This window comes from Scleropages formosus, chromosome 21, assembly GCF_900964775.1.
Source record: "Scleropages formosus chromosome 21, fSclFor1.1, whole genome shotgun sequence".
NCBI lineage: Eukaryota > Metazoa > Chordata > Actinopteri > Osteoglossiformes > Osteoglossidae > Scleropages > Scleropages formosus.
In genome coordinates, this window is record NC_041826.1 from 10,970,034 (window position 1) to 10,982,901 (window position 12,868).

Here is a 12,868-nt window from a genome sequence, read left to right on the forward strand (position 1 = left end):
CAGCAGCGAGAGAATCTCTCACACACACACACACACACACACAACCTGTTTGCGGACGGAGGGCGATCCGTGCGGCTTAATTTAGGGTAAGAGGTGACGGAAGAGAGAAGCATGAGGCCGGCTATTTTTACTGTAAGGGTTAGTTTGTACTCTGCTGAAGTCACACAGCCTTCGGGTGCTCAGATGGTCCCCAGCACTGTCTCACACATCTACTGTTTCTGCATGTGCAAATCCCCACACAGTGAAAGAAACTGGTCTCACAAGCAGGTCTGTATTGCATGGGGAGGGAGTTTGGCTGGTCGAAGATACAGGAGGGTGAGATCACAAGGCAGCACATCCATCCCTGGACAGAAGCAGAGGACCGTCTGCGAACGGGAGGAGCTCGGACACATTTGGCTTGTCTAGTGACAAGGTCTATTATCCTCCCTTTTTTTTTTTTTGAAGGGGGGACTTTGAGGTCAGGGTTCCTTAGAAACCTGACCCGGAACCTGCACCTGCAGCAGAAGGGTTCAGCAGTCTCCTCTGTACAAAGCCAGGATATTGCCCCCATCCTTAGAGATGCAACTTCCCTTCTCCCCTACCAAACTGGTATGCGCTACTTGCCAACTTCACTCTAGTAAGGGGGCATAGGCTGCCTAGCAATTGCATGCTGGCAGAGGGGCTCAGAAACTTAATCATGCAAATAACCAAGTTGTACAGCAAGAGGGCCGCATGTGCAAATCCTCACAAGCAGGTAGTAAAGGGTTAACACCTGTACCATCTCCACCAGTAGGTGTCCCCCAAGTTTGGTAGCACCCTTGCGCGAACTATGCAGGAACCATGACCAATGTGGGAGATGGTCTTTCCCATCTACCTCCTCCCTTACACCCACACAGGTGGGGGTAACCCCTTTTCCCCCTAATCTAATACAAGTAGGAAGTAAGCAGGCCAGTTTACACCTATTGGTATCTCAGCAGCTAAAGGGTTCGTGTAGTGCACCTGTCTTAAGGGAACGTGGTATTGCCATTAACCTTGCTTTTACACCAATACTTCCAAGTTAAACAACCCCTGTTGGAAGAACACAACTGAACTACAGCCACCTTTTGGTGCTACTAAAGCCTATACATGCTGTCTGTCTATCACAGAGAACTGTTGTAGATTAGATTTGTTCTTGGCTGGATTAGCAATACTGCTCATGTCAGAAGAAGAAGCCATATTAAGTCATGTGGCAAGTTGTATTTATTACAAACATGAATCATTTTACATAAAAAAAATATCTGTTCAGTTTAACATTACATGGGAGAAGCAGCTAGTCAGGGGTTCCAGAGGAACTTCTGAATTGAGTCACTAGGTTTGAGGGGTTCTTTGATTCCATCTTCAAGGCAATATGAAAGGGCAGCAACAGCTCCTCATTCCCCACAAAGAGGTCAAATGGCCTCACCCTCATGTTCCAGAATGGCAAGGGTATCAGCAGGGTTGAGGCTCAGACTGGAAGGTAAGAGTAATTGAGAGGTTACAATGACATTATGAGTGACACCTTGGGAAAGTGCAACGCTAAATCACATGCTTGGGGGGATACTCAGAGGGGCTGGTACCCTCCAACTTCTTCCTCCTCCAGATGTAGAGGGCCACAGCAACTGCAACAATGAGGACCAGCAAGAGGAGGAGGAGGAGGATACCCAAGATCAGGGGCCAAGTTGCTACTTCCTTGGTCCACAGGACAGGGGTCCGCTGCAGGGAGAACAAACATTAGTGCTCTCTTGTCACAGAGATGTTGGCTCCCAAGTCCCCCGAACATGCTGTGACCAGTTTAAGGTCAACAAAAACTGGGCCACAATGTCAGCAGTGACCTACCAGGACCAAAGGCAGGTCCTGTGAAGTCCAATGCCTGAATCCTTTGTTGGAAGACTTCCAGGGAAAGTTTCCGGCCCATTGAGACGGACTGCTGGTTACAGGCATACGAGTGGCACAGCTGGGCACTGAAGAGCTGTACAGATTCATTCTTGGCTGTGTAAGTTCTCTTTTTAGGGTCTGTAAGGCAGAAAAAGCCACCTCTGCATTTTAACCTGCTTGCACAGGAATTTGTAACCAGAGCGAGTCAGTCTCATGAATGAGATCAGAAGTTACTCAATGAGTGACAGAATAGATTTAAGCACATGTTGAGACATTTTAAATTAGAAAACTGCACTTCCAGGAACAGTCCTAGGAGACCTTACCTGCATTTGGAAATGAGTAGGTCACAAAAAAGGCAATAGTGCTCACATACACAGTGTTGGTGGTGGTGTTCTGGAACACATTGAAAGAACCAAAATCCAGTTACTTCAATGCAAGTTAACGGCATATATTAAACCACCTCAAATTTTACATCACCCCCTTCCCCACGGGCACAAACCTCTGAAAACGAAAGAATATAACCCCTTCGTCAAACTTGAGGTGGAGTGTTGCTGTGGTCTCACCACAGCCTCCCACAGCAACTGTGCGGGAAGGCTGGATTGTGAAGATTCCCTCAGACTGAAAGTGAGAGAAGGAAGCAGCAAGGTCTGACAGAGGCAGCATCTTCACATACAGGATCAACGGTATCTTACCATTATGTAAAAAGGTGTTCTGAACACCTCTATGTTAACCAAGAGGAGTTGAGCATGGTGGTCCTTATAGCTTGTAGGATAAGCATTTTCATCATGAATACTAAGTGTTATCAAATCACTCAAGGTTTTGCAGCAATCTTTTCAGCTAGAAAAGATTAGGAAATTACTACAAAGAAACCAAGGACCAGTTCAATATGAAGCAAAATGGGTGCCTGGGTCCCCCAGAGGAGGGCCTTTACATACCTCATTCTTGAAAATGGTGCGGTAGGTCACCCTTATTTGTAGGGCCATCTCTGCCTTGACACACAATATGCCACCTTTCCTCTCAATGGTGTAGTTGCCCACCACCAGCTCGGGTGGTGTCGGGCCAGCAGCTGGGGTGGTGGTAGCCATAGTGGAATAAGCAGTCTTTGTGATGCTAGGTGCCCGTGTACCAGTGGTAAACCCAGTTATGGTGGCTAGCATGACCTTCTGTAAGGATTGTGGAAGCAGTCTCTGCTGTAGAAGACAGCACCTTTGATGGGGTTGTCTCCATGGGAGTTGACTTTGTAGGGAGGGCCTCAGTCACCACAGCGGTGGTTGAAGCATTCATGGTTGTAGGTACCTCTGTTAGGGTGGTAGATGATGCACTAGCGAATGCCCCTGCGGTGACCGTGGAAGCCATTTGGCTCGTCTCCGTAGTTGTAGAAGCCAACTCCTCCCAAGGGTAGGGAAATTTTGAGGAGACTGGCCCCTCCATGGTAGAGGTACTCTCTTCAGTGGTAGAAGACCATTCTTCCCAAGTGTAGCCCATCTTTGTTGCAGATGTTTGCTCCTCTGAACCAGAGGCAGTTTCCACAGTAGAGGAAGCAAAGTCTTTCCAATTGTAAGCGCCATCTTCCATTGTTGAAGAAAGATCTGATACAGTGGTCGTCTTCATAGTAGACGCCGTTTCAGGGATAGACGTGACACCCCCAAAAACTGGCCTGTGACCATATGGCAAGGTATACAGGTATGGTGCAGTTGTTGGCATTGTGAGACGTATAGCTGTTCTCTTCTGAGAGAGAGAGATGGCTGGAGGGAGAAACAGTGGGATCTGTTTAGTCATAGTTCTGACCCAGAGTATAGCCAAGCATTAGCTAGAGCGCTAATCACCATACTAAAAAGGTGAATCTTGAAATAGCTCGTAGTGTTAGAGCTGCCTTCAGGTCCAAATCCTGCTTTTAGCTGTACCAGTACCTTCATATAAGGGACATACCCTTAATTGTGCCAGTAGAAGGTACCCAGCTGTATAGATGGGTAAATTTGAACATTGCAAGTTGGAGAAACTGCTAGATGAGCACATATGGTTGCCAGGTCACATGGTGGTATGAGGCTTTAAACTTTGCCAGTTTGACTCCAGGCAGTCACAGCTGGCTAGCTGTCTTACTAGAACTATCCCACACATTGATTTGTATGTTTGAAATTACTAGTCACAAAAAACCTATTCCATTAGAGGCCTGGTCACAGTTTGATGTATTTGGAAGGTAAATACATGTCATTGTTAAATGGTGACTTGTGGCTCAGAAATGCTACTTCCCCCCCTTGGGGGGGGGGTTACCTCATGAGCCAATTCAGAAACAAGTTATACAAGGCAAGCCTGTATCTGCACAGGCAATTACCATTACCTGTGTCATACTAGACTCATTAGACATGAGCAGCTATAAGGTTGAGCTTCCAACTGCTACCAAATGGTGGCATTTAGTACCATTTCACCAGGTGAATACCACTTCTAGCCAAATTTGCACAAGATCATACAATTAAGTGCAATACTTAATCCCTGTAATAGGGAAAAGCCAAGAACTGTGGTAGTCAAAGTTCTACTTCTTAAGGTAGTGCTTAATGGTTGCATCAAGTTGTGACTCAGAATTTGACCATCCCTCCTCCCCAGTCAAAGATCAAACCTGAATCCAGCCCACTTCAGAAATACCATTTACTATACACCATCCACCACAAAATTATAGTGAACTGCAAGGCCATGATACTTGGCATTCTGAGAATGAAGATATTTCAAAAACTCTTAATGGTTAAAGCAAGCTCCTATTGAATGCACTGGTGTTCTTGAGACAAAGTGAACAAACGCTCACCTATGACCAAGGACAGGGCCAAAGCCATTGTGAGCAGACGCAGCCTGGTTCTCCTCATGGTGACCATGGGTCCTCCAAACAAGACACTGATGATGTCCATCAAGGGCCTCAAATCAGCATTAAGTACTCCAGGGACCAACCCCGCTCACTGCATACAAAACACAAGGGAGCAGCTGCACCAGTCAACCTGCTCCTCACCACGGGCTGCTTCCCGTACACTAGACAGTTGTCAGTCATTCATCCCGCGCGGCCTTTTAACTGATCGCTGGCTCGTGAAGGACGCACGCGACGGGGGCGTTCCGTTACGGAGGGACCCGCCCACAACATCTAAATATGGTCAATCCAGGGCGGCGCTCATTAACGGAGGACAAAGTCTCAATTTACGGTATTTAGCCTAGGGAACTGAAATCCCAGGGTAAAAACTGCTAATTGACTATAGGATAGATTAAGTGGACCGACGCAAATTGTATCATGAGTCGTGTAATATTTATTCTGTTTATCAGTTTTATTGGAAATTTTGTCTTTTTTACTTGCATTAATTTTAATAAAGATGGAAAAATCAGATATTATTATTATTATTATTATTATTATTATTATTATTTACAGCGGTCATTAAAAAATAGAAAGCTAGCTCAAACATTTAAATTAACCGGCTTTCGCAGATTCACGCTCGCTGTATAGTTTATACTAGCCAAAATACGTGCGGATAAATGTTTCAAAAGTTTCGAAAATTTAATTTGGTTGCCATTTAAAGACTTAATTCTGTCGATCGATGCGACATGATTTTTTGACGCTTATAATTATTTACAGCAATAGCCACACAACTTATATATATATGGAAATATGGTATTCCATTGCTCGTAGCGAATATAGTCAGAGCTGGAGTCTGAGAAGAGCGTTTTAAAGTATGGACATAGATAGACCCTCACTTCGTCATTCTCTAAATTTACTGGAATCCTCTGCTGTAGTATTGCCTGTGCAGCAAGGGACTGCCCTGAACTACTTAGTTATAGTTACACGGCTGTATAAATGAGCAATTAATTGGAATTAGCTCGGTATACAAACATACCATTGTGTTTGTAAATCGCTAAGTTAGAGGAGAAAATCGTCAGCTAAATGAATGCAATTTGAGATGATGCGGTTCTGATAACTTACATTTGTTCATTTAAGATAATGATCCCTTCCCCCCGAGGGGGTGCGGTGGCGCGGTGGCGCAGTGGGTTGGACCGCAGTCCTGCTCTCCGGTGGGTCTGGGGTTCGAGTCCCGCTTGGGGTGCCTTGTGACGGACTGGCGTCCCGTCCTGGGTGTGTCCCCTCCCCCTCCAGCCTTGCGCCCTGAGTTGCCGGGTTAGGCTCCGGTTCCCCGTGACCCTGTATGGGACAAGCGGTTCTGAAAATGTGTGTGTGTGTGTGTGTGTGTCCCTTCCCCCCCCCGCGCCCCGTCAAAGCGACTTACAGTATTACGGTTACACTTATTTACCAGTTTAATACGGGTGACTAATTTTTATTGCAGCAGGAGTTAGGAAAGTACCTTGCTCGAGTACTACAGTCGTGGTACAGAGTCAGAATCTGAGAGAGGAATCGAACCTACAACTTTCGGCTCTAGAGGCAGTAACTTTAACCACGATGCTAGCAGCTGTCTCGAGAACGTCCTCTTAAGATGATATACAAATTTGGAATGTTACATTTAGACAGTAGGAAGCAAAAAAATCAAGTTAGCCACGTTTACAGTTGCTCGGCTATTGGCGAATGTGACATGAGCGTGAAAACTACAAATCCCACAATTACCATGTCTTTGACTGTATTACACGTTAAACCCTGAGACAGTTGAAAAGCGTCATAACAGCGCGACAGACGGACAGGGAGCAGTGTGGCAAGACGCTTAACAGAGGCAGGGGGTGATGTGAATATTATTGGTTTACAGCCGCTGACATTCAGAAATAAACATGTGATGCTGATAAATAACTGAGGCGTAACTTGTCACATGCTGTAAATGTAGTAGGCCGCTGTTATATACATTCGTGTGGATAACGAGCTAAAGAAGAGCAAGAGAGGCTGCTACTACTACTAGACTAGACTAGGCGGAGGTCTCTTGAGCCGCACGCGAGTCTCGTCTCGGTGAAACGAGTCAGGACATGTCATCATCGTGACATGGACTCCAGCGTGGCCTTCCTCAAGTACGAGCTGGTCTCCACCATCGAGCAAACGGTGCGCTGCGTCGTGGTCGTGAAGACCGTGCCTCGGGCGGGGGACGCCGGCACGGGACACGGGTGGTGGCGCACGTGGCCAAGCTGAAGCTGCAGGCGATGTGTCACGGACGTGTTTTGTAGAAGAGTGTCTGCCCCATGCTAAGTTGATCGAGGATTTACATCGTTTGATTTCGTAGGACACTGACTGACTGTTTCTGCGTTGTTGTGTGTTATGCTGTGTATAATGTATGTTTTCAACCAAAAAAAGTGTTGTCTTGTAATGTTTAGACTTTGGTGACGGAGATCTACAGTAGCATGACGATGATGACCTTGACTTTCAACGGCTGTCCTATTAGCCCATTATAATAATAACAATTATTTCCATAATTACCCAACTTTTGGTCATCACGCCTAAGGCAGAGCGCCCATCAGTGGTACAGCATCGGTCGTCCGGTACCGCTGCCAAACCTTTTCTTATTTGGGTTTCGCTCTTGTTTGTCAGTCCGGCGGTGACTGCCTTTTGTTTACGATTCCCTTCAAGTGACTTATCTAAAATTTCCAGCAAGCAAAAAAGTAAGTGTTGTGGTGGTAGAGAAAAGTATAACTAAAACAGAGAAGCAGATCTGGAAATGCAAGTGAAAACAATAAAATGCATGGCATGAAAATACAATTATAATACTGCATTAAATTTACATTGTAGCATGAATAATATGTGAAATTAGTGAAAAAAACAAAGCCCTGTTATACAGTGTAACACCTGAGCATGTTGATTGTTTATATTGTAGACACTCATAGTTTATACAGTACAGTTACAGTTCAGAGTCACCCTGTAAGGAGGGAGGGCAAGTCCTACGCCACGTCTCACCCGAATCTGGTTCCTCAGCTGCTCGGCCTCCTGCCGCAGCTGCTCCAGTTCGCTCATCGTGCACCGGGTTGGGAAAGAGGCAACCTGGGGGGTCAAGAGGGACGCGCAGGCGGTCATCACACCACCCACTTGTTCCTCTTTCAAAACGGTATAACATTAGACAGAAATGTGTGTCCGACATGACAGCAGGGGGCGATTTCTGATTTCAGTGGTCACCCCCAGCCCACGGATCAGTAAGTCAATGGGACAGGGGCTCGCAGATCTAAACAACGGGTAAACGATAATGTATCAGCAGGGCTACACTTCCAAAGCCAGGTGTCTCATGGGGGCGTCACCCAAAAGACAATTCGGGCCCAAATGTCTTCCCCGAGGCCCAACATCGCTTGCGTTCCCGTCCTCTCCAACAAAGCGTCATATAACACTTTGTGCTTGAGGAAGGCATTTGCGTAAGCGTCTGCCAGACGGGAACAGTGCTGCACGAAAAAGAGGCAATCCAATTTTAAGGGGAGGTCAGGGACCGCCCCCCCCCTTCCGCCCCTGTGCTTCCCTAGGTACATCACCTCCCTCCTCACAAACTCATGCTTCCCAACCCATACCAAGCCGAACACGTCTTTCACAAACCCTTTCCTTAAATTGCGAGGCGTGGGGTAGACATGAGCCAAATAAAGTAAGGACAAGGACCTTGCCTTCCACAGCCCCATCTTCCGCCTAGCTATCGCAAGACGCTCCTCCCAGTTGACCCGGGCCGCTCCTTTTGAAAGAAAACTCACACCCGGCACAAAGTGAGAGACCACCAAAGGTGTCTTTTCGCGCTCCCCAGAATCCGAAGTACTTTACCTCTGTCTTCCTGAGGTTGAGCGCCGAACCCGAGGCCCTACCGAACGTCTGAGTCAGGCGCAACGCCTGGGCGAGTGAGCGGTCGGAACATGCAAACAGGACTGTGTCACCTGCGTACTGGGCCAACTTAACAGTCCTACCCCCGCCTCCCGGAATGAGCAACCCATCTATTCCCGGGTGGGCCCGAATTGCTGCCGCCAACGGCTCCACGTACAAGACGTAGAGGAGGGGAGACAGCGGACACCCCTGTCTGACCCCACTCGTCTGGGGCAACCACTCCCCGAGAGAGCCGCTGATAAGAACCCGGCGACCAACCTCGTTATAGAGTGTTCGGACCCACCCGAGAAAGGTGGGGCCCAATCCCAACCTGCCCAAAACGTTAAACATGAAAGTATGGTCCACCCGATCAAACGCCTTCTCCCGGTCCAGGCTGACCAGCGCTAGGGGAATTCTTCGGTCCTCCACCCAGGCGATCGCGTCTCTAATGAGATGTAAATTCCAGACTGCCGAGCGCCCGGGAACCCCGCACGTCTGGTCTTCGTGGACCAGGAGAGGGTCATAACCTTCCTCAGACGCTGGGTTAGGATTTTAGCGATTAGCTTTACGTCAACACAGAGCATGGTCAGGGGCCTCCAGTTGCTCAGATCGGCTCTATCGCCTTTCTTATGCAACGAGGATAATACCCCCGACCTCATGCTGTCCGTTAGCTTACCTCGGGTCAGTACTTCTTCCACAACCTCAAGGAAGACAGGGCCCAGGACATCCCAAAATGTGGAATAAAATTCCACCGGCAGGCCGTCCAAGCCTGGGACTTTCCTCCGGTTCATTCTGGAGAGCGCCTCAGACAGTTCCCCCAGAGTGATGGGTGCCTCTGGGCAAGCCCGGGAATCGGAATCGGCCGGGGGGGGTCGGCTGCAAATGCTGTGAAAAAGAATCCCCTGTGACAGGGTCAGTTTCCCTTACCTTAAAAAGACTTTCGTAAAACTCTGTAGCAACCTCAGTCATCCGGGCCGTATCCTTGACCAGCTCTCCTTGCCTAGTTCGCAAAGAAGTAAGACCCATGTCATGTTGAAAGCCCCTCGTTTTATTAAAGGAAAAGGAGGAACATTTTTCGTCTTCCTCCGGTTCTCTTATTCGGGCTCTTGCAAATCTTCTCCATTATTGTGGTGGGCATAGAGCTTTCCCAACCTTTTCTCCACTTTCCGCATAGCTCTGCGAGATCGAGCCTTCCTACGAACACAATACTGCCTAGTAATGGTTCGCACCTTCGTTTTGGTGGCTTCCCACCAATCCGAGGCAGAGCCGCAGAAAGATTTAAGCTCCTGCCATACCTTAAAATGCTCATGAAAAAGGTCCCTGTACTCTTTCTCCTTCAAAACATCCACGTCCAGTTTCCAATACCCAGGACCGTGCAACGGGGCCTCTGCGGAAGCCGTAGCCTCTACCACCAAATGATCCGTCGGCCAGTGAGGAGAGAGATGAACCCGTTTAAAAACAACAGAGTCGGAAGCTAAAATATAATCCAGGCGACTTTGTGCTCCTCTACTATTAGACCAGGTAATGCCCGGATGACTGGGGTTGCATAGTTTAAAACCATCGGGAAGGCCAAATCTGAGCATAAAATTCTTAAAATGTTTGATGCTAACATCCTCTTTACCCTCCAGATATATATTAAAATCCCCACCGATTATTAAATGTCTGTTGCAGACACAAAAGGGGGCCAACTCTTCTAAAAGAGATACGCGGGATGCGGCCTCTACCGGAGCATAGACGCACATCGCACGGATGCGCTGTTCCCTCCAGGTGGCGTCCACTCCCAATACTCTACCCTGTAGGACAGTAAACGTGCTTGCATTCTCAAAGCTTCGTTCACCAAAGAGAATGCCAACACCTGTTGAGTGGACGCCACCCACACTCCAGCATGATCTACCTCTTCTCCAACCCGAAGAGAAAGCGGCCACACCCCGCTGGTCTCGAAGGTGGACTTCCTGTAAAAAACATAACTGGAAGGCAGAGGATGCAAGCCTGTCAGACACTGCTGCTCTTTTCAAGACATTCTTCAGTCCTCTGACGTTTAAGGTTAAAATTCTGAAATCAGCCATAAAAGGGGCGAATTAAATAAATTAACCAACCATAAGAAGAAGCTTTTTGCCGCAGCTGGGCCTGGCTGCTTCCACAGTTGAGGTTTTGAACAGGGTCCATTCAGACTGCACGCCCCCTACCTCCTCCGGGACATGGGAGAAGTTCTCACGGTGGCGGGAGTTAAAATCGTTCCGGATAGGGTCCTTTGACAGTTGTTTCCGGCACACCCTCACTATGCGCTTGGGTCTACCGGGTCTGTCCGTTAGTTTTATCCCGCCATCTGATCCAGCTCACCACCAGATGGTGATCGGTTGGCAGCTCAGCACCTCTCTTTACCCAAGCGTCCAGAATATGTGGCCTCAAGTCAGATGAAACGACTACAGAGTCAATTGGTCCAAGGAGCTCTGGTATCAAGTACACTCGTGAGCATCGTTGGGTTCAAACACGGTGTTTGTTATGGCTAGCACAGAAATCCAATAACATTTCACCATTCGGGTTTAGATCGGGCAAGCTGTTCTTCTAAGGTCACTGCCAACGTGAGCGTGGAAGTCCCCCAGGACGACTATGGAGTCTGTAGGCGGGGCCCTGTCCAGAACCCTACCCACTCTCTCCAAGAAGATCCGAATACTCTGAACTGCTGTTTGGTGCATAAGCACACACAACAGTCAGTTTTCCTCTCCTGCGATCTTCTTAAGTTGCATTGAGGCGACTCTCTCGTCCGCTGGGACAAACGCCAACTGTATGGCAGCCAGCCAGGGGCTTGTGAGCATCCCCGCACCCGCCCGGCGCCTCTCAACCTGTGCAACTCCTGAGTAGGAGAGAGACCACCCCCTGTCAAGGAGTTTGGTTCCAGAGACAACACTGTGAGTGGAGGTGAGCCCAACTATATCCAGTTGGTATTTCTCAACCTCCCGCACCAGTTCCGGATCCTTTCACCCCAGTGAAGTTACATTCCGCGTGCCAAGAGCAAGTTTCTGCCGCAAGGATCCGTGACACCACGCGCCACCCTCCCCCCCTCCTTCTGCCTGAAAGGCATTGCACCCCCTGTGTTGAAGCTTGCTGGTGGTGGGCCCACGTGACCGCCCATGTTGCTTTTTCGGGCTGAGCCCAGCTGGGTTACGTGGGCTGCTCGGCCACCAAGCGCTCACCTAGGAACGCTACCCCCAGGCCTGGCTCCAGGGGTAGGTCCTGGTGACCCTATTCTGGGCAGGGTAAACGTTGTTTTCTTTTTTCACGGGGATTTTTTGATCGTGTTGGTCTTGATCTTCACTCCAGACGTGTTCGCCATAGGAGACGCTACCATGCTCCCGGTGATATAGCTCTGGAGATCCCTAGATCGCACAAGCCCTTCCGCCACAAGAAGGCCCCGATCCAGGAAGGGTCAGTGGTTCCACTCTGTTTTTTACTGGAATGCGGACAACTGTACAAAATTACAAAATACCCACTTCCATGTGATACAGGAGGAAAAAGCTGGAGAGAAATGAATCAAAGCAGCATGGAAAATATTTCTGTTTTCCTGTACCTGGAGTTCGGCGCGTCAATGGAGAGACACAGCTACGAATTATTGTGAATTATCGATGGAGCGCCCGCTCTTCAGCACGACCGTGTGCGTTTGTGTGTCACACCAACTGGAGGAGAAATGTTGTGTAACTGCACTTCATGTGTTATTGCAGAAATGGGAAACACTCAGCAGAGAGCAGCGTAGGCTGCTGGGTTTGATGGCCCGCAATCACCTTACAAAATAATCACTATAACCATCATCATCAGCAGCGAGAGAATCTCTCACACACACACACACACACACACAACCTGTTTGCGGACGGAGGGCGATCCGTGCGGCTTAATTTAGGGTAAGAGGTGACGGAAGAGAGAAGCATGAGGCCGGCTATTTTTACTGTAAGGGTTAGTTTGTACTCTGCTGAAGTCACACAGCCTTCGGGTGCTCAGATGGTCCCCAGCACTGTCTCACACATCTACTGTTTCTGCATGTGCAAATCCCCACACAGTGAAAGAAACTGGTCTCACAAGCAGGTCTGTATTGCATGGGGAGGGAGTTTGGCTGGTCGAAGATACAGGAGGGTGAGATCACAAGGCAGCACATCCATCCCTGGACAGAAGCAGAGGACCGTCTGCGAACGGGAGGAGCTCGGACACATTTGGCTTGTCTAGTGACAAGGTCTATTATCCTCCCTTTTTTTTTTTTTTGAAGGGGGGACTTTGAGGTCA

At 48.5% G+C, this 12,868-nt stretch overlaps 1 protein-coding gene across 1 annotated transcript; it reads right to left on the reverse strand.

Annotated features, from left to right (window-relative positions):
* Positions 1-2,372: 2,372 nt before the first annotated feature.
* Positions 2,373-5,168, reverse strand: LOC114909270 (mucin-5AC-like). Its single transcript, XM_029247157.1, has 3 exons — positions 4,670-5,168; positions 2,808-3,617; positions 2,373-2,490 (listed from the first exon to the last, which is right to left on the reverse strand). Exons 1-2 carry the CDS (start codon positions 4,767-4,769, stop codon positions 2,983-2,985), a joined length of 735 nt encoding a protein of 244 aa, XP_029102990.1. The 5' UTR covers positions 4,770-5,168; the 3' UTR covers positions 2,373-2,490; positions 2,808-2,982.
* Positions 5,169-12,868: the final 7,700 nt, after the last annotated feature.